This window comes from Pagrus major, chromosome 10 (genome assembly GCF_040436345.1).
Source record: "Pagrus major chromosome 10, Pma_NU_1.0".
NCBI lineage: Eukaryota > Metazoa > Chordata > Actinopteri > Spariformes > Sparidae > Pagrus > Pagrus major.
In genome coordinates this window covers 23552091-23575241 of record NC_133224.1, presented here as the reverse complement: position 1 = coordinate 23575241, position 23151 = coordinate 23552091, and the positions used below count along the sequence as shown (strand labels likewise).

Sequence of the window (23151 nt, the reverse complement as noted above, 5' to 3'; positions counted from 1 at the left end):
GAAAGCATGTTTTTTCTAAGGCCGTGTACACAAAGCTTTTTCTATGTGTTTCGGCCTTACGCACACATGTCAGCAGCCTTTCAGGTCACTGAAAACTGAGTTTTTATGAGATATTCATACACGCTGTTTTCAGAGTTTATGTGTAGATAGGAAAACTGGGTTATTTGGCTTGTCTCCTTTGTTTGGCAGGCTTCAGATTGGCCAACGTGGCCTTACAGTAGAGGTTGTATCGCCGCCTGTTGCTTTGGCATGCGCTTGACAGCCTGCGTTTTCATACTGTTGGTGTGGATGGGAATTTTTTTGAAACCGGAGGAGGAAAAAAATGTGTTTTTAAAAATACGCGTGTATGTGTGGACTAGGCCAAAGTGTCAAAGATGGAATATTTTGACTGTGCTGTACATCGGGCGATGTTGACGAGAATGGTATTTATGCCTAGTCCACATGAACAGTGTTTGAAGCGTTGGTCTCAAAACAAAATCATCTTTGTCATTTTAGCACCACACAAATACAATCCATACTAACATGGCCATTCATGTACCCTGGGCATGTGTGCTGGTGTAAACAGGAAGCAGGTTGTATACTCGGTTACAGAAAATACAATAAACGAGGCAGGGTAATGACTGCTCTCAACAGAATCCTCCTGGATAGTGATATTTTTAATAAAACACTGTCGACAGTCGTTTTTGTCTCTCTTTCCCATGATTGTATCATCAATGTCCGTTTGTGTCTTTCTAAGTACAGACATCAATTTCGTCAGTCCACAAACTCAGATACTCTAATTAAGCTAATGTGGCTATACGCATCATTGATTACAAAAATCTCAGTTTCTGCCAGCCAAGACATAAACACTGAAAACAGAGTTTCTGAATATCTCCCCCTGGAAGGAGTTTTTCATTTTCAGTGGCCTAAGGTACCATTGATGTGTGTAAGGAAGGGCTGAACACTTCTTTTTAAGAAATACCCGTGTACATGTGGACAGAGCCTCGTTGGAAACTGGTTTTGATGACACAGCTTAAGGATATATTTAGAAATGTGTTTACCAGGACCGCTACAGTTAGCTTATTAAAACATTGTGTTTTATTCATTTAATCTGTACACAAGAGAAATATAAAACATATTGTTTTAAGCTTGGAACAGAGCCAGGCTAGCTGTTTCCCCCCCGCTTCTAATCTTTATGCTAAGCTAAGCTAAGGCCACCAGGCTCTGGCTATATATTCATTGCACAGACACAAGAGTGCTTTCAATCTTCTCGAGTCTTAGCATGAAATTTAATAACCATATTGTTCATGCTGTTGAATGTTTCTTTTAAGGCCTCAGTTGGAATATAGCACCCTGTTGTGCCTCTGAATATTAAGTATGCAGCTGTTTTTTTATGTCTATTAGCTTGTGTATCATAAAAAAAACAACCATATTGTTTACTTAATGCTGTTTTGCTTGGGTTTGCTCTGTCTGTGTGCAGAGCTGGAAGTGGCGAGGATGAGCACGGATGGGAATTTGCCTGATCTGAAGTTTCCACAAACTGGAGGACAGGGCAACTCCATCCACCTCTCAGCTAACACACTAAAGCAGCATGGAAGAAACGGTGAGTAGTCAAACCTTTGAACATGCTTTTATGGGCCCCCTTTTGTTGGTTTGAAGTGTAATCATGTTTCATGCACAACCCCAGTCGGTGTGTTATTCAGGCTTGTGATAAAATAGACAAAATGTGACTCGGCTAAAATAGAAATACTGCTGTATGACTTGAAAAACTCTCCGGCACGCACTGTAATTAATCAAAAATTCTATTTTTTTCACATCTGGATGTGGCATTGCATTGGGACTGCAGGGGTTTTGTAGGAATTTCATTACAGATGCCTTTGAATAACTTTCAATTTGCTTCCTGAATCCTTTGTTGGGCTGCATAAAAAGCACAGGGACCGTTCTGCAGTCTTCAAATAGGACCCTGGCTGTAGAATTAGTTACACTCAAGCACTGCCTCTAAACTGTAAATGAGGCAGTTAGACACAATACACAGCTATCTTCAGGAGCAATGCAGTCCCGTTTTTAGACTTTATTATCAGCTCATGCAAATCAGAATCGACTCAAGCTGCGCCCGGTGCCTTTCAGCTGGATGACTAAGTCAATGTCCAGCCGTGCCCAGTCGGATCATTATAGCAGGGTGGCGGATATTTTCCCGTCATCCAGTGCTATAGCACCCAAATTGTTTTCTTTTCATCTGAGTGAGTGATCTCAGTCACGGCGGGAGGGAACTTTCTTTCATATCAGTGCTCAAAAGTGAGACGGCAGGAGGGGAAAGAAATGTGTATGAGAGGGAAGGAGGGGAGGAAATTATTAACAGGAAAAATGCTCGTCTTTGTCCGTCCCGATAGCAGAGTGGTAACCACATTATATGGATGCTGAATTAAAATTACCGTTTGTCGATGTGGAGAAAAATGTCTCCTTTTTTTTCCTCCTGTGGAACTATTGTGGCAGACTTGACACTGGTCTCTGTTTTGTCTTTTTTTGGACAGTTTTACTATTCACAGTTACTGATTCATGAGTGAATATTTCCAGCATTCCTTCTGTTACTTTCGCCAGTATTTCTTCAGTGTTTCTAAAGTTCACTAGTATCAGCCATTTCACTAGCATACAAAAGCTGGACTTATTCATAGGCCAAATGGAAACAGACCCAAATTGACCATCTTACACATTCTTGCCACATTACTTTAGTCGACACTGTGTGGCCAAAAGTGTGTGGACACTGTGCTCATACAGTAGTTTTCTGTCCTTTTAATCTGGGCCTATTTTTCTCTAGTTTAGGTTAAATGATTGGTTCCAGTTAAGGGAAATCCTACAGCATACAATGGTATAGTAGACAACGATGTGCATCCAGCTTTGTGGCAACAGTTTGGGGAAGTTTCCTGTGTTAGCTTGACAGTGACCGTATGCACAAAGGGAGGTCCATAAAGAAATGTTTATACACTTTATGCACACTTTCTATGAAAATCAAGGCTACAGTGCATTATAACACAACCATAAGACATCATAATGCATTCATAAGGCTTTATAAACTTTCTAAATGTTTATAATCATGCATGACAACTTTTTACAAGGTTCTAAGTTTGTTTGTCTTACACTTAACCTGCAGTCAGCAGCACTGCTTACATGTATGAGTCCTCATAATTGTGTTATAGTGTCATACAGTTGCTAATAACCTGTACAGTAGTAGGCTATAACATATTATTGATGTTTATAAAACATTATTCCATTTCAGAATCTGAGAATTTATACTGTTATGATACGTTATAGCTTATAACTGAATTATAATATGTATGAATGTGTTTATAATGCATGATAGACGTGGCCTTCATTGAATATGTTACCAAAATGGTTTTCTAAAGGTGCTTGTGGTTGCTGCTACTTTAGTCCCCAGAAACATCCAAACAACATGTTCTGTATTTCAAACAATGGCTATCAGCTACCTGTAATCCTTCTAACAACATGTAACCTACACCACTGGCTGCTGCTGTCTACCTATAACAGAGTTATAGCTTAAATAGGTTTGATAAAATGGTTAGCAACATGGAGCGTACCTTGAAAACATCGATGCATAATTATCTTTGATGGCAGCAGCGTTGTCGGCAGCTGCAGCTCGCTGTCTAAAGGCACCTTAAATTTGATTTGGGAAAGCCTGAGTGGCCAACACCTTTGGGATGAGTCGGAACAATCACACAATGTTGGGGTGTCCACATACTTCTGGCAGTGCGGCATATTCTTTATTCAACTGTCACTTGTGGAGGACTGAACAATTTTCTCCCTGACTGTCCTCTTGCAGGTGAGATTCGGATAGCGTTTGTCCTGTACAAACACATCGGCGTCTACCTTTCAACGGAGAATGCCAGCATGAAGCTGGGTAGCGAAGCCATGTCCACCAATTACTCTGTCATCGTCAACTCACCGGTTATCACGGCTGCCATCAACAAGGACTCCAACAAAGTCTACCTCTCTGACCCTGTCATTTTTACCATCAGACATCTACAGGTAATTTCCTGTCTCTTTATGTGAGTCTGTGTTGAGGCGTGTTTTGTTTTTACTTTGATGTTGCTGCCTCTGCATTTAATGTGCTTTTTATCTATTTCTTCTTTAAGTACACACAAAAGCACACTGGCACATGTGCTTTCTTGATAGAAGTCTTTCATCATATTTTTTTTTTTTTTATCTATCCCTGAAGTGCAACAAAACTGTACAAATCCAATCTCCAACCAAGAAAACAAAGTTAATGTTAAGAAGTTTTATTCGCAGAAGGGTGTGAAAACAAAATCGCTCACAAGGTGATGCATGTTGTTGTTTATTAGCTTGAACAAATACCTGCCAGATCTCCAGAACAAATATCAGTCATATTGAGGCTCAGCGGAGGCTGCTTAGTCATTGTGGGGAGTCGCGACTTTTCCCTCCTGACTACATTATCTTCTCCACACTCTGCTACCCTCGAAATATCCCTGTTTTGTCTACGAACGGCGCCTTCAGCGATTATCAGGGATGCTGAACATCCATAAGAGAATTGCAGCGGGTCTCGTGTGTAGGAGGGACCTGGAAGGAAGCAACAACGGCAGAATATTAAAGAAACACAGAGAGCGCAGAGGGATAGAGAGTAAAAGGACGATAGCTCATGGATGTCAAAATTAAATGGTGGGAAAATGTCAGGGGGCAGTGTCAGCGCAGTTATTGCTGGGACTCACCTGCCTTAAGTGTAATTTGTAATTTGGACTGTACATTCAGTATTTTTACTGTTGGTCTAATGTTGGGGCACTGGCGCTTTTATACCCTTTTTCTTGCTCCGATCAAGTCATTTCAATAAAACAGCGCCCTTTTGGAAAAGTGTGTTTTCTGTACAGCAGCTTCCTCCGCCCATAACACTGTGATTGCACCACGAGAGCTGCTGCTCATTTCATCACGCTAAAGTTGCCATAAACATCCAGGCATTTCCGTACACTGCGGAGTGCATTCTGTGCACACAGAGGGCTGCGCAATTAATCATATAATAACCATGATTGCAATTACGGCTTCTGCAATTAATTCAACTTCATTTGATGCAATATTGATGCTTTGCATGTACAGAGCTTTCTCCGGCGCATCATCTCAAGAGCTCCCTGTTCTCTGGTAAACTGGTAAACCAGTCAGAGGTGTTATTAAGAGAACGCTCTGCCTCCCAGGAATAGTTGTGGCTGCAAGCTAGAACATTTTCTTATTCTTTTCCGTGTGTATAAATCCTTTTCATTCGGTGCACACTGCTGTGGTATTGTGTGTAGATTTGGATTTGGCTCTAAAAATCCAAGACAAATTGGAATAATTGCGATGATCGTGATATTAGTGAGAAGTAAAGTATTATATGTATTGTACCTCCAGACAGTAGTTGTTTATCTCAGGCATGTGTAGTCGACTTCAACTTTACCCTTCAAAATAAACCCTAAATATCTCTATTTTTATGGCTTCCCGCATTTATGTCCCCCTCTCAACCGTGAGGTTTTGGATCACCGGTCTTCTGGGCTGATGATGTGTCCTCTAGTTATTGTTTTGCTTCCTTGCCTCACCACTTAATGGGACCAATTAAAGTCATTAATGGGACAGAGGGTCATCCTATCTCCTCGCTGTGGAATATTTTACACAGGGTCCGCTCGTGTGAAGGGTAAACTCAATCAGCGGCAAATTTACATTCACAGAGGATAAACCTTATTAGACTAATTACCCGACAGCAAGTGTGAAACTATGAAAAAACTACAGCTCCTCATGGTGTTTGTGGTTAAGAAAGCAGATATGTTTAACCTTGGATGCTGTGAGTCATAAAGGAAAGGATCGTGAGTGTACTCTGCTTTGTTTTCCGGAGCTACAAAAGAAATTGGGCTCAAGAGGGGAGAGGCATCTATTTATCAGCAGTTATGTTCTGTTGTGCCTGTGTGTTAACTGACGTCACGGATTACTTTTATGAAATGGCAGGCGAGATAGCGGGGAGGCGTGCTTGTCGTTAGCCCGGCGCAGACAGCAGTGGTGCCCATTAAACAGTGGGGCAGTCCATTCTCATGCAGTGAAAGTTAAAGAGAAAGGTCAGAAAACACAATGAAATACAGGCATGGGGCCACTTGATGCTGTATGACAGCAAAACCACCTGCTATTCACTTTAGAATGGATACAGATCGCAGTGCACACAAAGGAACGTAGAGTAGACAAAGCTAATGTGTGATTAACTCGAGGCTTGTCTGGCTGTACTGATTTATTCATGATTTGTTCCTCCTTTAACAGCAATCTGAGGAGAACTTCAACCCCAACTGTTCGTTCTGGAGCTACTCCAAGAGAACCATGACCGGTTACTGGTCGACGCAGGACTGCCGCTTGCTTGGCACCAACAGGACGCACACCACATGCTCCTGCACCCATCTAACCAATTTTGCAGTCCTCATGGCCCACGTGGATGTCAAGGTGAGGCCTTTTCTCGCTACCCGATGGGGCGTATTTGTCCTCAAAAAATTAATGCGTTTTCATTTCTCTCAACTGCATTTGGTGAAAATGCAGTTGAGAGAAATGAAAACGCATTAATCCATCACGGTTTACTCCGCCGGTCCATTCCGAGATGATTGGTTGACAAGAAAAGTAAAGGTCGAGACAGTGGAGAGCATTGTAAAGCAGAAACCATCCCTTTGGTTGATGTTTGTAAATGTATGTTTTATATTTCCCTTGCTTTTAAGTTCAGGGGGAGAAATTGATAGAGCTGTTTTCTGACCTTCACAGCACTTTGTAGACTAACATATAAAGTGCCAGTATACACACCCTATTCATATAGTTTCAGACAAAGACCCCGTCAGTGTGAAGTGCATATTGATTGCAGCCATTTTATACCTCCAATGTGTGAAGTAGCTCGAATATATGATTGGCCCCAGTGTGCGTTGTGTTTTGTAATACAATGCTTGTTGAAAACACATCTTGTTCATTGCTTTTATTAAAAAAAAATTGTTTTTGCCTTTGAACCTTTTTGAAACTCTATATACAACATCAGAACAGGCCTTTGTTAATAATACTATAGCAATATCTCTTAACTGTACTGTTGCTACCTCCCTTGTCTGACCAAATGTGGGAATTTTGGGTGACACAGCTGAAGGGTTAGTTTGGGAGTTCAATATTGGATCTTTGCAAGATTGTGTAATAACCAGATACGTCTAAATCTGATGAATCTCTTATCAATATCGTACCTTATCTTACTTTTTCCTTAACAGGAAGTCATTAAGCTAAATATTAAATATCTAATCTCTGACAAAAAGTTATCAGTTGTCAATTTGGGAAATATATTTTTGCTCTCGTGCCAAAAGTCAAGTGAGAAGATTTATACCAACCTCGTGTGTGCGCTAATTAGGGAGCTAGATCATGCAGACAATTAGCTTAGCATAAAGACTAGAAGTACAGGGATACAGCCAGCCTGCCGTACCACACAGAAACTATGACGTAACAAAAATAAAATAAATCGGCACTTCTGAAGATTCTTATTTTATCCTGACACAAACTGAAATATAAATACCCTAATTTGTGTGCTAAGCTAACAGCCTTGCCCTGGTGATATAGATGGATACTTCTGATTCCAAGCTTGTAAAAAAAACACATTTGTCAAACAAATCTTATGTTTAAGTTTTCAGAGAATCTTATTTCTCCTCTTTATTTTATTATCCAAGCACAATTACTGTAGGTGTTTAGTCTAGAGGCGAAATTAAAAAAAAGTCTGGCGATATTTGACTTTAAGCTCTCTAAATGTCATTCTTAAAGGGATATTTTCAGATATACTGTATGTCTTTTGGCTTTGCTGCCAAGAGTTAGATGAAAACATCATTAGCACTCTTGCGTTTGTGTGATAAGAGGTGTAAGGACAGGAAGCAGTGAAACAGATTTTTCAGTCTGCTTATTTTGTTTATGTATGGATATGTTTAATTATTTATTTATTTGTTTTTCTAAAGACAGAAGGAAATAACAAAGAAAACATTCATATTGTATCCCCATTTTGCTGTGTTCTCTCAGTGCACAATGTCTGCTTTGCCTTCAGGTGAGCCACAGAAAAACAAAGTGAAACTGAGTACAGTAAGTGTGCTGGAGAGCAGTTAATTGGGAGGTGCTAATGGAATTTCTCGTACAGAAAACCTGTTAAAGAAATTGTTAGTTGGCTGTGAGATTTGTGTGGAGTGATTATTGTAGGCAGCACTTATAGAACTGGAAAAAAAGAAAGGGAGAAGAGCCGGGTAAACAGAAAAATCAGGAGAGTTGAAGGAGGAAAAGGTCGGAGAATATTGCCAGTCAGGGAAGAAGTTGCGTCGTAGTTTTGATGCTGACGGACAGCTTTATTATTTCTGTCACCAGAAGTTTGAGGAGCTCGCTGCTGACAGAGCAGACTAGTTCTTGGTATCGGGTATGGCATCTGTCTCTCCAGAGCCTCTCTTCTGAATCGGTCACAAAAAAAAAAAATAACACTCTGAGCTCCGTCCCAGTTGGCCCTCATCCATGAAACCACTAGACTTTCTTTCACCTCCCTCTCTTGCCCAGTCCGACTCTATCTTTCACACACAGACAGTATGCACCTGACCCAATAATCATACGCAGGAATCTGAAATTCAATAAGAAAAAAAACGTACTGACTTTTGGAGTGAGACGACTCCAGGGGGGTCAGGGATTGTGTGGTTTCCTTCGAGCTAGAGAGAGGCCCTGATTGTCACTGAGCAGCATGACTTTTGGACCCACTAAGCTCTCTGCAGAGCTGAAGCCGAGTCTGGAATAGAGAGGGAGTCGCGAAGAATGGGAGCCTTCACGCGATGAAAGCAAAGCAGCAAAAAGAAGAAGAAAAAAAAAATAAGGAGGCAAGTGAAAGGAGCGCTTTCAGTCAAGTCAATCCCAAACATTCCTCACCAGAGAAAAAGTGGACAGTACTTACACCCCAGTTCTGAATGATAGTGCTTTTCTTTTTTTTTTTCTCACCTTGACTTATTCTTTATCTTTTCCACTTGGATGTTATAAAAGGCAGCTTGGAAGGTGCCACTGAAAGGGAGATACGGAGGCTTTTTATTTGACAAACTGTCACCGTGTTGTAGCTGAGAACACAGTGAATGGAGGGAAAGTGGGAGTGTGTGTGCACGAGTGAGAGAGAGAGAGAAAAAAAATTTCATAAATTGAAGAGACTATCTGTTTTTGTATCCATGGCAACAGCACATACCACTGCTGATCTCTGCATTGTTATTACTCATTACCCTCAGAGCAACAGATTATATTCTAACCTTGTTTATTTCTCAGTGGCATCTCTGAAAGAAAAAAAAAAAAAGATAGGCATGCTGTAATTACAATTTTGCTTTGGAGGATAGAGGCTCGCTACAGTAACACCATCATCTTTCATCTTGTTGGTTTTTTTTGGCCGATGGATCGTATGCACGCTAGTTTGGAATAATGACAGTGCTACATCCAGAGATCTTTATGTTCAGCTCAATAAGCTGTCATCTATATCGTGCTCCTAGCGATACATCTTTAGTCATGATTGCATTCGAAGTGCCACATACTTCACGCAAATTATAAGTGGCAAAATGCTCCTGCTCCGTGCTTGTGACATTGTGAACGCTGTCATTTTGTCCTTGACGGTGATTTTGAAGTTGCCGCATGGTTTTTCGGACGCTTGCACTTGTAACAGTTTTGACAAGCAGAATTCAAATGTGTTTTTATATTACAGCTCACATTCAGTAGGGAAAGAAGCCAGTTCTGTCTGGAAAAGTTGATTTGAGGACACTGATTTGTCTCCAAGCTGGATTTTATACATCAGGACGTAACAATCATTATGCATTCATTGGAGCAAATCATACCATATCAGATGGTTTTTTTAACTTTAGCGTTTCCAAGGTCTTAGTGACTAAACGTTTACCCTTTTTTAGACCAAACATTTGTTATAAAACCCAATACATGTGTGCTAAAATACTTTTTAACAGCAAGTGCCTTGTAATCAGGCTCCACCTGACACTGATTGTGAGTGTGGGCAAGGTAAAAACCTGGCCCACACATTCATATTTAAAAGAAACCCTTGAACTGGAGTGCACTGTATGTAAGATTGTTAGACACACTCGGCAGTGGAGAAACTCCAGACTGTCTCATCGGGATTAATTATGTTTGAAGTCAATTAGTTCCTCGGAATAATTTTTAATTCACATATTGTAGATGTTTGAACATCGTTAAAAACATTTTTTTTGAGTGATTATCCGAAGCCGTTTAGAGCCTTGGTGGTTTCTAAAGCAATGTCCTCAGCCGAATAACCAAATGTGAAATTTTTTTTCAACTTGCAGGCTCACAAGAACTCATTAATGTCAGATAGCTAAAGCCAAGCCTCTCGGGTTTCAGGAGTAGGCCCACTCAAACAGTATCTGTCATATACAGGGTTGTTTCAGGTAACCGCCACTTAGATGATCACAAGGACATGGAGTGCTGTCACCTCCGCCTGCGTCGCCACTCGAGCCCTTTGTTTGCAAATTTTGAGCTATCTAGTCAGCGAGCCGATGCCTTTGACTGATCCTGCAATCCGAGCTGAGAAGTGCCGATGGCCGCATAAACAAATTAAAACTGTACTCACAGATGGCAGCTGCGTGTGAGAGATTATTTCTCTTTTGTATCTTTTCTGAGTGATTGCGAGCAGGGCTTTGGAGCAAGTGATGTGAGGGTGGTTTTACTTTCACATGACTTTGCTGAGAACGCTAATGATTCTAACTCAAGATGTCCTGTTACTGAACCCTTCAGATATTTGCTGCAAATAAAGATGCTTGAAATGTATAGGGACTAAATTCACACCATTCAACTCGATGTTGAAAGTCAGGATTAAGCCTTTCAACTGGTGGCGTTGAGCTTAGACGTAAACATTTCACATTAAATCATTTGATCATTTACAGATTAGCCTCTTTGTTTGCATGGATCTTTCTGGGTCACTTGATCTCCCTTCATATCTATTTTACAAGATATCCTAATGCTCCTGAGGCTCTCTTTGAATTTAAGTCTGCCATTTGTGAAAGATAGCTCATGGGCATTGAGTTAAAAAAAAACAAATCTTCTTAAATATGGGCTAAAGCACACGCCCCAGCTCAAGAAATATAGACCTGCTCTGGTTCCACCTACAGGCCATTATTTACGTAGTAGATGTGCATGCTGAGATAGGCCCCAGGGAAGCATTCAGCTACTGGTAAGTGGCACTATTCCCGACAGACCAGTAAGTATAAATCAATGGCGCATCCCACTGGATGATGGAGAGGGTGATATTTGGGTACCATTCATCACTGTCCTTATAGAGCATCTCCACGCTGGCACCATCAGACAGTAACTATGATGAGAAAGGACGGTCAAGGTTAGTTGTGTATTTTATGATGCTACACATAAGCATGGCACATGTACACACAGCACAAGAGGTGGCTCAAAACAAATCTATTTATATGTTTAAGGGCACAGACAAGGGAGATGGAGACGACGTTAACTGCCATAGCAACCGATAGGCGGGCTTGGCCGTTATATCATAGTTATTGTAGCTTAGAACACAGTGTGACATTTGGTGCATGTGCTGAATGTCAACCCCTGCCACGCAAGCTGGGACCTCTCTCCCAGCTCTTTTAAATGTGACGAATTTGCCAGGACCCCTGATTCATATGCCCTCTCTGCAACTGTTCCTCATCCCCGTGCAGATCATAAATCCTTGGTCATACCGTAGGTGAACTTGTCACATGACTCCCTGCAGTGGGCCACTACCCCTTAGCGCAACTGTCTGCCCTGCCTGACCGTATTTCATGAGTCAAAGCCTGGCTCCAGAGGCATATAGGGAGATTTATGCATTTTAATTGGATTGGCTTCATGGCCCTGTACTCAGAGCGGTTCTTTGAGGTATAAAGGATTGACGCTCTGTTCTCCTCACTACTTCACCCTCTTAAGCATTTCAGAGAACTGGTTCAGGAGATTTTGGCTCTGGATGTTATGGTAATTAAGTGCGTATGATGCGATGTCAGGTTCAGATGGCTTGGCTGTGATGACCAGTGCGCGATGCAAAAAGGCTCGTTGCCACGTCTGCTCCTCCCTGTCAGACTGCTCGAGTGCCCAGAAACCTTATTTTGCGCTACGTGGGAGCAGATCAGGGGCAAAGCCAATCTCCTAAGGCATCCGTCTGGAATGAAAAATATGTGTGTTTAAGAAATAAGAGAAAAATGTAGGAGAGAAAGATTGGAAGACAAATCGAATGTGCACAAATGTGCCTCGCCCCGCTAAGTAACACGGATGCTGTATGACTTGGCCGCCCTTGCGACACGGCGAGTGAATTTCAGAGCAAATTACGTCTGCCCACTTTCGAGTCCCCTATACCGATTCCCATCATGGAGGCTTGTCGGTGTGAGGTTCGGTGCAGAGGCTCCGCAGATCACATCATTTGCCATCCTGCCCGGACAGAGCCCCCAGTAAAAGGAAACTTTTCAGCAGAGACATTGTGGCTGGCGACGTCTCAGCCATCATCCACCTCCCAGAACAAAGAAATCATTCCACAGTAAATCCATCACCCAGGTGTAGATACACTCCATGCCCTTCTCTCCCCATTTCTATAGCTTTGTCTCTTTTTCTCTCTTCCTCTGTTACCATCTCTTTCTCTCTGACCCGGCCCCCTCTCCAATAGAAGGTGAGATTGTGATGGATAGAGCCTGCAGCCACTGCGCATCTCGCTCGCCCAAGAGACCTTAGGGTCCCCTCACAATGCGTCGCAGCCAGTGCCACCCACCGCATCAATACCTCTGTAATGCAGCCGACTGAAAACAGACTTCTGTGTCACAAGCGCCACACACCTACAAGAGCACGCAGGCACAAACATCAACATCTGTCGCTACCCACGCCGTAGGCACCCCTCTAAAGTTAGGAGGCTGAAACCAGCCTTACTTTCAAACAGACTGACACACACACACATACAGATGTCTGCTCTATGTAACATCTTGCCACCATCCCCCCACCCCACCCGTCCGACGTATACACAACGGCTCATCAGGCAGGAAAATCAAAAGAGCGCTCTCCCCAGACTCAAGGAGCGCTGCGGCTGTTATTGTACCAGAGCCCCTTAATGATCAGCATCTGTTCCCCTCTCTGCTAGCGTTAGCTGAGCTGCCACTAAACAAGGCTTTTGTGCGATACTTCATCCCCCAAGTTTTCTCACTTTGACTTGACTGGGGGGGGGGGGGGGACAAAGCAAGAAAAAATACCCGTGGATGTTGATGTTCCCTCTCTCCCTGCCCCCAGTGGAACATACTGCTGACTGTGGACGAAATATGATTTAAAGAGGTGCCTGTTTGAGAGACATATTAGACATATAGTATGCTTTTGCGGAGCTATTTCTCAACGTAAGCAAATATTTTCTCAGGTTTGTCCTACACTATAGCTCTTGAGTCATACATTATTTGCTGGAGGCTAAGACTGCGTACACAGCCTTTGATATCAAACAACCAAACTGTACTTTAAGGTGGGTAGTTAATAGCCAGTGTCATGTACACACAGTTAAAGGGAGATTTGCTTAGCTTTAGGTTTCGGGCTTTGTGCTCATTTTTAACTGTGTTTCAATGCCGAGCTGTACTTTAAGTCTGGTACTTAATATCCAGTGTCAGTGCTCGATGTGTATCCAGTTAAGGGGAGTGTGTATAACACTATTCTGTAAAAAAATAATGCCTGTTTAATCTTCATTAGCATTCAGACGTAGTTGTCATATGAAAACTGAAAAGTTCCACCCAGGTACTCCTCGAGTCCCAGTAGGGATGACAGTCAGTTGTGAGGACGTTGGCAGATTTCTTTAAAAATTACTCACCTCCTACACTCCCACTTTCTTCCTCCCTTTTTTTAAATCAATGCCCAGCAGGCTGAAAAAGAAGACTGCTCCGTTGGGAAATTAGGACGCCTCAGAAGCTGACCAAAATGTTTGGATGCAGTAATTATGTTTAGTTAATAAATCAAGATGTCACTCTCTGAGGCCTATCCCCGTGTTTTACATATAGAAGACACTTATTCAACAGCCGTGTCATGCTTTGGCGTCTGTCTTGGCAAGTTTTTTCCTCCCCGCTGGTGGCATGATGCAAAATTTGTCAGATGACAGAGCAGTTCCTTATACCAGATGTGAGATATTACAGGGAATCTGGGCATCTGCTTCAGTGACGTGTGCTTGTTAAATCTTTTAGAGCGGTGGTTTCCAGCCCTTTCTGTCAGATGTACCCGCACAGCCGTGTCAGATGAACTCAAGAAACCCTTCATCGCCACCACCTGTCATGTTCCAAATGTTTTCATTTAATTTGATCTTAAACTGCATATTATTTCACTATGCTTTAAAAGTGGATATTAGCAGGAGAGGCCGGACAATGTAAACATGTATCCATTACTTCTAGCTTTTTCAACCGTTTATCCATTATTTTTATGATGGTAATCTTAACAATATATTTTGTTTCTATTATTTTCAGCTATTTCCACCATTTATCCATTACATTTAGCTTATTATTGTCAATGTTTCACCATTACTTTTAGCTGTTTCAACTGGTTCCGATATTCCCCAGTTCTACATAAGTGCTCTCTATGTTCCCAGGCTCCAATGTTAGGGTTAGGGTTATTTGACCTGATACTAATAGGAGGGTAAATGCGTGTGTAACAGAATATTGAGATTGGGAACATCGGACCTTCAGGACTTAAAACACTGAATACATAGGGCATACTATAGAACCTTGGGAGCATAGGACCCTTGGGCCTGGGAATATAGATACGCTCATGCTTTTAGCTAACTGTTTCAGCCTCTGCTCACATGCTAGTGTCATGTGGTGCTTAAGACTTAATATGTGGATATATATGTATTTTAATACATGCTTGTAAGTCATTGCATGTACTCTGTGGGGAACAAGAACCCCTTGTTGGGAACCACCTTGAAGTTTGCTGCCCGAGCAAGAAAGAAGCTGGCCTACAAAAATTTTGTACTGAACTTATTGACAAGATGTCACCTATTACACATTCCTAATTAGGCTCGGATTCGAACAGGCTCCAATTTTTACCCATGGCAGCTTCTTGGCAGGATGTTGCTCCTAATGTGTTTGTTTTATTTTGCTTAAGGCCACAGAAGTCAGTCATTCTGCAGACTCTGCTGTTTTAGCGTGTGTTGCCTTTTCCTGCAGCTCTCCGAAGAATCCCTATGTGCACTTGGCTTTTATGGACTGATGTAAATTCTCTTTCATGGCTGTGGTGGAATCGCTGTTGATCCTTATCTCTCCCGTAAAGCCCCGAATTTACTGTCAGCAAAAGGCTTTTTAGTGGCCAAAACTGGCTGTGGTGGCAAATTACTATTTGAAAAGAGAAAATTATCTAAAAGCAACAGTGAAAGTTATTGAGCATGTTGTGGTTTGATTGTGCTCCTGTTGTGCTGGTCTTAGACACCTGCGGCCCTGTGGACTGCTCACTTTGTTTCACTTTGCTGCCTGTCCAAAATGAAACAATAGGGGGGCATTTTAGATTGATTCATGACGACTAATTCATGATTCATATCTACCACCTGTGGCTCGCTGGGTTCTGGTTTATTGAAGGGTTGTGTGAATGCACTATACCCCCTCCCCAAAAAAATAATAACAATGGAAATAAAAGCTTTTGGGTTGTTGCTGGGCTAAAATGGTAATTTATTGTTATGTCCATTTTTTCTCACTCTCACGCTTTGCCTTTTGCTTTACAAATGAATCCCTGTACGAGACCTGTGTTGTTGACCACTTTCTCTCGTCACCTCTCTTCCAGAACACAGACCCCGTTCACGACATGCTTCTCGACGTCATCACTTGGGTCGGCATCCTCCTGTCGCTCGTCTGCCTGCTCATCAGCCTCTTCACCTTCTGCTTCTTCCGCGGCCTCCAGAGTGATCGTAACACCATCCATAAGAACCTCTGCATCAGCCTGTTCATCGCCGAGTCCCTGTTCCTGGTGGGGATCAATCGGGGTGACCAGCCGGTAAGACTGCACTTAGCTTTTCTATGGATCAAACAAATGAAATAAATGTGTTGCTTTAAAGGTGCTGGTAGGTTGATTTTGGTGTTTCCCCCCGTTTCCAGTCTTCCAGTCAAGCTAAGTGGCTGCTAGCTTCAGCTACGTACAGTTTTCACAGTACAGATACTGTTCCTTAAAGTTTAGGCTAAAAACAATGAAGGTTATCTGGAGTCTCACATGCTGACCTGAAACAATTCCATTAGGTAATCTGATATGTTTTAAGGCGTGGAAAATGCAGTGATGTTAAAAGTACAAACCTTGATATTTTTATTGCATGCAGTCCATGTAAACACTCAGCAGTGTAGCAGCATATTGAATGATCGGAACTCAGTGGTTTTACCATATAAGCCAGTAAGGGATGCATTACGAGTGTGTCTATAAAAAAAAACAGACACAAAATGAGTCGAAATGAGTCTTTCATTGCCCCTTGCACAAAAACTTGAACGCAATCTTTTTTTCTAAAACTTAGTCCCTTGCGGCTCCTAGTCCGTCTCCCTGAAATCTTTTGTATTCATCTCCACTGAAGAGTGTTCACCATCTTCTCTCTCGATTGAAGAGCTGAAAATTTGTAAGAAAATGTAACCTTGGGTGTCCCGCTGTGCTGTGAGTGGTCAATAGCAGTGAGCGCCAAGGGCCCTGAACTTTTTTTTTTTTTTTTTTTATTCAGTCTGCCTGTTTCACTGAGAAGAAATACTGATAGAAAAGAATTGGATGTTCCTCATTCAACAAGTGCTCGCTCCCTTGGTTACACAGAAGCAAACCCACACTTGAAAGAGCTCCCACATACTCACACACTGCCATCTCACTGTTACATCCCCATATTATCATTATACGGTACAAACTGTCATGAATTCATCCGTTAACCTAACCAACCTCCTCCTGGTGCACTTTTCCAATTTGTAAACACTTCAAGTTTCATCTGGATTAAGATGTTCAATACACTAATCCATCTCCTGGTATAATAACGGTAGTTTGGAGGGCATCTCTTTCCTGCGAGAGCTCAGCTGTGGTAGCAGGTGGAGGAGGCATGCTGTCACCGCGCAGTCATCTTCAAGTGTGCAATGCTCGAGCAGACAAATGTGGAGTCGTTACATGTATACGGGATGGCGGAGGGCTTTTTTTTTTTTTCCCCACCTACAGCGCCTCGCAATCATGCCGTGTTTGCTTACTAATGAGGCCGAGCACGCAGTTAGATTTGCTCTCTTAGCTGGAGTGATGTCTGAGCACCGCACGAAATGATCCTTATATCTATACATTCATAACAGGGTCAGACACTGGAATATATCCTATTTCCAATGGTCCTATTGATGATTGTTAATTCATCGTCATGATTTGATCACATTATCCCACACATACCTTTAGTTCACAACTTCACCAAGAAATAAATGATTTTGCATGCATCTATGTTGTGTTCTCCAAATATCTCCTTAACTATCAGAACCAAAACTCACACATCATAGTTTATCCTCAGAGCTACTTCCCTGTGAAGTTAAAAGATAATGCTTTGGCCTACACCTTTCCCTTCCATAACATTTTATGGGTGTGATTCACAGCCCGGCTCTAAGATCACTCTCCTGGACTGCAATTAATGTCCACTCAACCTTTTAGTTATTTAATTGAATCCATTCCAGTGACAAAATACACCAGTTATGTTCAACTGTGCCAATAATTAGATCAATCCATGTAAGTACTGTATCTTATTATTGTTAGAAAGTGTGCGGGCACGTGCCTACATACTAATGACAGTCTGCTCCTGTCCTAGTCTCGCCTGCAGGTATCTCTATCAGCCGGGAAGTGTGTAACTACATTATGTGCTCGCACCTGGCCCGCAGTATAAAATGCAATGAGCTCCAAATGGCTCTTGGACTGTTGACTTCACTTCTTCATATCTCTCTTTCATCCATGCCAGCTACAGCAAACAAGACCACATGGGCGCAGTAGCTGCAGCGTTCTTCTGCCAGTCACTACAGGCAAACATCCAGTCGCTTCAGCCAAACATAGCTTAGCAATGCTAATTGTCGGAGAGATACAAACACGCAGAGGTCAGAGAAATGCTGCTCGGATGACGGTTTCTGCCATTATCTTAGTCATATTATGCCCCTCAGTAGGGCATTATAGCCCTTCAGGAAATCAGCATAATGCACAAAAGTGTTTGATTAAAATATGTTTTCAATACTCAAATCTTCCTCCTCCTTTTTTCCCTCCCTCTTTATTCCTGCCACTGTAAACCCTTCACAGATTGCTTGTGCCGTCTTTGCCGCCCTGCTCCATTTCTTCTTCCTGGCGGCGTTCACGTGGATGTTCCTGGAGGGCGTGCAGCTCTACATCATGCTGGTGGAGGTGTTCGAGAGCGAGCACTCGCGCCGACGCTACTTCTACCTGGTGGGCTACGGGGTTCCCGCGCTAATCGTGGCCGTTTCCGCCGCGGTGGACTACCGCAGCTACGGCACCGATCGAGTGTGAGTGCATTGTGAAGCGTGTTGTCTTCACACACTGTGTGAATGCTGCAGAAGCATTTTTTTGCATGCAATACTTGAAGATCATGTACCTTTTTTTGAGATGGTCCCTTTAAAAAAAATAATTGACTTGACATTCTTTTTTTGTACATAACTGAAGAGTACACGGACAGCTCTGAAAAGGGCATTTGTCCACTTAACCAACAGATCCTTTCACTACATCTTGAATTTACACCCAGATCCATTTACTAGCCTTAAGAGTACTTCTCACTCACTCAGCCTGCAAAAACAGCCGTAAATGTCTTCTGTTGCTGTGGATGAGAACTGTAAAAAAAACCTTGTGAAACCCAAGAAAATAAGCCTTTTTGTCAGTTGTTTTTTTACACCAGAGAGCCGGCTCTGTTTGTTTTCCAGGCAGCGAGCGTGTGTCAGGAGTGTTTTTGGTGCTTGACCCATATTAATGACCAAAGGCGGAGATATCCTGACCTCTTCTGCATTTATTTTGATGGTTTCTCTTTTTAATTTGTCTCCTGCGAGTCCCTCAACTATTTGAAAGTGAAAGGAAATGTTGCGTCAGATATTTGGATATGAAGGCCAAACTGAAGGAACTATGAAAGCATGAACGCTTATTTGTCCTTTTCACAGGTCGAAGAATTTGGGAAGAGAGCTGGTGTGGGCTTATGTAGACTTTTGTTGCCTTGCAATTGACTGATTACACTACAAAGCATTGTAAATGTGTTTTTGTTTTTTCCCCAAAACACGTGTTAGAAGCTGGAACCAACCGTCTTACTCGGAGATCAACAAAACAATCATTTTAGGTGCAACAAACATTTTAAAATGATTCATAATAATGTTTTAAAGAAAATAGATACTTTATAAAGCAGCTTTCTAAAATCTATCTAGATGTATTATATTATTTTAATTGTCTACATAAAAATGTTATCAATATGACCTTTGACTTGACTCGTATACCAAAGAAAGCAACCTAATGTAGATATTTCACCTCGAGACGTGAAAATAACACTTCTACATTGTCGCACCTTGATCAGGTGGCGTTCAGTGTGGATCCCAGGAGGCCAAACAAACATATGCTTTCCTTGCTTACACAGAAACCCTGCAAACAACTCGACAAATGGTTGTGGTTGTTTGAGGGGCTTTAACAACCATGCAGATGACGCTCCAATAGCTACTGCTCATCATCAACTTTTAATGAAGCAGAACGGTTACTCAAGCTGCGTGCATCCCCCCCCGCTGCTGAATTGACAGTGTTTTGACGGTAACAAAATGCAAACTTCAGGAGATCGTATTGCTGGATGGATGTCATGCAATGGCGGGTAATGCCTTAAGCATTTGAGGATGCGCAAGTGATGGAGAGAGTATGAACAGGATGATGGAGAATGAAAGAGAAAGAAAGAGACAGGAGATTAACAAAAAGATGGGCAGCGACAGAGACTGGCTTTTCTGACAGAAGCTTCATAAGATATAAGTTCCTATCCTTTTTCTCTGAGACACACATTTGTCTATAAACCAGTGTAATGCCAAGCAGAGGATCCCCCTCCATCCCTCTGTTAATCTCAAACGCATCTGAAAATAATGAAGGCCGGCATCAGCAGTTTGCTTCCGAGATGTTTATCAAATATGGCACACACAACGCAACTGGTAGACAGTGCATTTGTAGATTGGCAGAGCCATAGTTCTTGGTGATGGATGAGGTGATAGCTGCCACCGCCTGAGCCATGGCATCATGTGAATAATTAAAGCCTGCCACCGGTGGAACAATTATACGCAGCCTTTGAAGGATGAGGGAAGGGACAAGGCGTGACACGTGGTGAATAGCAGAAGGCGCAAATTGATTTGGGGACCAAAAGCAGCGCTGTCATGGGTGGTCTCGCTTTGAGCAGAAAATATCCAGCCGGCAGTTGTCAAAAGTGACCCAGGTTTGGTAGATGGCTAAAGCGATGTCCCAGTGACTCATGATAATCAAGCACATTAAAAAGGGCCGCAGCAGCCTGAAGGTCGGCGAGCTTGTGAAGTCACCTGTTCAAAGTCTGGGATCAAATAGGAATCTCTGTTCCTCGCAGAAGGAAAGCGGGATTTCCAATCATTATGTCTCAGTGATTACACTAATTGTCCCCTTGAGCACAGCGTTTTACTCTTCTCAAGTCCAGTGACGGTGCTTTGAGGTCAGCAAAAACAAAGGTGTGATCCTGTGTAATTTCTCCAGTTTAATGAAAGCAATACATCAAACCACCTGTAAACTCGGGACATAGAATTGGCTTTTTTTTTTTTTTTTTTCTTCAGTAGTTGCTGTTACAGCAGTCCAGTCTGCTCCATTGAGCCTGCAGAATAATGGGGGTTAATGTCAAAGGTCCCCCATGGTGATTTGTAAATGAATAAAATAAGGTATATTCATTATTATTTATATTTTGTTTTTTGGAATATTGAAACCTTATCTGTTTACTTCTATTTTACAATTAGCTATTTCATTTGCTAGCATTTTTCTTTGTCTTCTTTCCTGCCTTTTGCCAACATATTGCTACATTTCTTGGTGCCTTGTTGACCCATTGGCAGGAATTCTTATCGCTAGAGGAACAAAAGATACAAACAAAACAGGGAGCTGAAAATATTGCTCTGTAGCACCACTAGTGGTCAAAAACTTGACAGGTTGCCTTTAATTTGTGTTATCAAACCCCACGCACGTCTTGAAGATCATACTTTAATGCTTGAGATTGGTCCAAATATTTGACATTGCCACAGCCACTTGCTTGGTCATCAGCTCACTATCACGCCAGCGAAATGACTATCTCTGCTGCAAAGATGTCTTTGCAGATTAAGCCGCCTTGGCTCAAAGGACAGCCTGTGTCAGATCACTGCAGATTGGTGGCACAAACACCAGAATATTCAGCACAAGCTGTTGGCACGAGCACGGCTTGTGTTTTGACTGGCATGTATGCGGCTTTTATTGCTTGGTTACTAAAGGAACAGTGCTCAAAGTACCGGGAGGGGAGATAACACTAGATGCAGCATGCAAGTAGAGAAGGGGAAGGTAGAGGAGGCAGGAAAAATGAAAGCCTGCAGCTCCCAACGCCTACCACGTCTGTAAATCTTTCTATGATCTGAAGAAGAAGACGGCAAAAACAAACAATAGAACCTTCAGCATAATTTATAAAAGCGGCGTTCGGAGCGTGTGCTTTGATGAGCTGCCAGATTTCTGTGCATGTTTTGCATCTTTTGTTTGCGCCTTTCACTTCTTTATGCACCCATATGTGTTTTTCCGCGTTCCCTCGTCTTATCCATTGATATCAGTGAGGGGGAGACGTATCAAGTCCCAGGAACAACAAAGGAGCAGTCAATTTTTGTCCCGTCACGTCTCGTACTGTATTATCTCTTGTTTGTCAGCGAGTTCTTTAGTGACAAAAAGTGTAACATGCACAAAGTTGGCCATCATGATTGAGGTTTTCAGTCTGAGTTTTCCATTTTTCGGCTCTGTTTGCCGTAAATACTGGAGATGCCTCATTTTGGGTTGCCTCCAAGAGAATGGGACCAGAATAACATCCATCATATCATGGATCATTGTATCTAGCTTTGTTTTGCCACCCCATTGTGTCTGCGTAGTATAAGAATAGGTTTTGATGAAAAAAAAAGATATTCGCATTTTATCTGAAATCACATTTTACAGCAGTGTAGCACATTTTTTTGATGCATACATTTTTGTATGTCAGCACTTCTTACCACGGTCATTATCTGCAGCCCCGTGTTTTGCTCCTCCAAAGTGCCCCATGCACTTCAGTTTGCCTTAAAATGCTCCGAATTACGGCTAATTCTCTGCCACTTCCATTTCCCCTCTCTGTCAGCCTGAATGACAACACGGCCGCATGAACTATAATTTTCCAGTGGCCAAAAATGGAGGCGTCTATCTGCTGCAGCAGCGGAGATTAAAAGATTAATAATTCAACCACAGGTCATGAATCAAAGTTTTTTTTTTTTTTTTCCAGGCCATTTCAAAGGAGCACTGTCACCTTCCACTCTGGCCCTGTTACTTCTATTCTGTGTTTAGTCCGCTTCAATGGAGAAGACCAGACTATCTGTAATGTTTGGATATGAAGTGCGAGGTCAGGAGGAGCGTGCTATTTAATTATTGACATAATTATAACAGTCCTGCAGTGTCATCGCGGCTAACACGGACATGTAAGACACTTTGTTGAGTGCTTAAGGACCGCGTGTGTCAGGGTCAAGGTCAGTCCAATTCCTTTGAAGTGATACAGTGAGGATTGAATTGAGAACTAATTGAATCATCCATAAATTATCATCTGTAATGGTAATTTGCCGCCGTACCACGACGGATTGAAACAGAGCTGAACTGTCTGGTCACTCGCTCACATCCTTTGGCGACGTCCTTTTCTCTGTTTTATCTTTACCTTTTGATACTGCACCTGTTTTGGTTATGAGAGCCTGTCATTGACACTTAAAAGCCCCCTTTTCCTCCAAATTCCTCCTGATGGTCATAATTCTCAAGCCCCTCACGGCAATCTGTGTTTTGAAGTGCCTATTCCTCTCTGTCACTCCAGCCTCCCACTTGATGTATATCCTCTGAGCAGAAGTGTGAAGCCATAACCTCGAATCCTTCTCTCTCCCCCTCATATTCACCATCCTCTCT

General features: G+C 42.3%; 1 protein-coding gene across 1 annotated transcript in view; it reads left to right on the top strand.

The window, feature by feature from the left end:
- Window positions 1-23151, top strand: part of LOC141003409 (adhesion G protein-coupled receptor L3-like) — a 207784-nt gene that overhangs the window by 162339 nt on the left and 22294 nt on the right. Inside the window, exons 12-16 of the mRNA XM_073474740.1 lie at window positions 1460-1582; window positions 3815-4020; window positions 6277-6453; window positions 15793-16002; window positions 18277-18497. Coding sequence (XP_073330841.1) covers window positions 1460-1582; window positions 3815-4020; window positions 6277-6453; window positions 15793-16002; window positions 18277-18497 — 937 coding nt within the window. The remainder of the gene's footprint in view (window positions 1-1459; window positions 1583-3814; window positions 4021-6276; window positions 6454-15792; window positions 16003-18276; window positions 18498-23151) is intronic.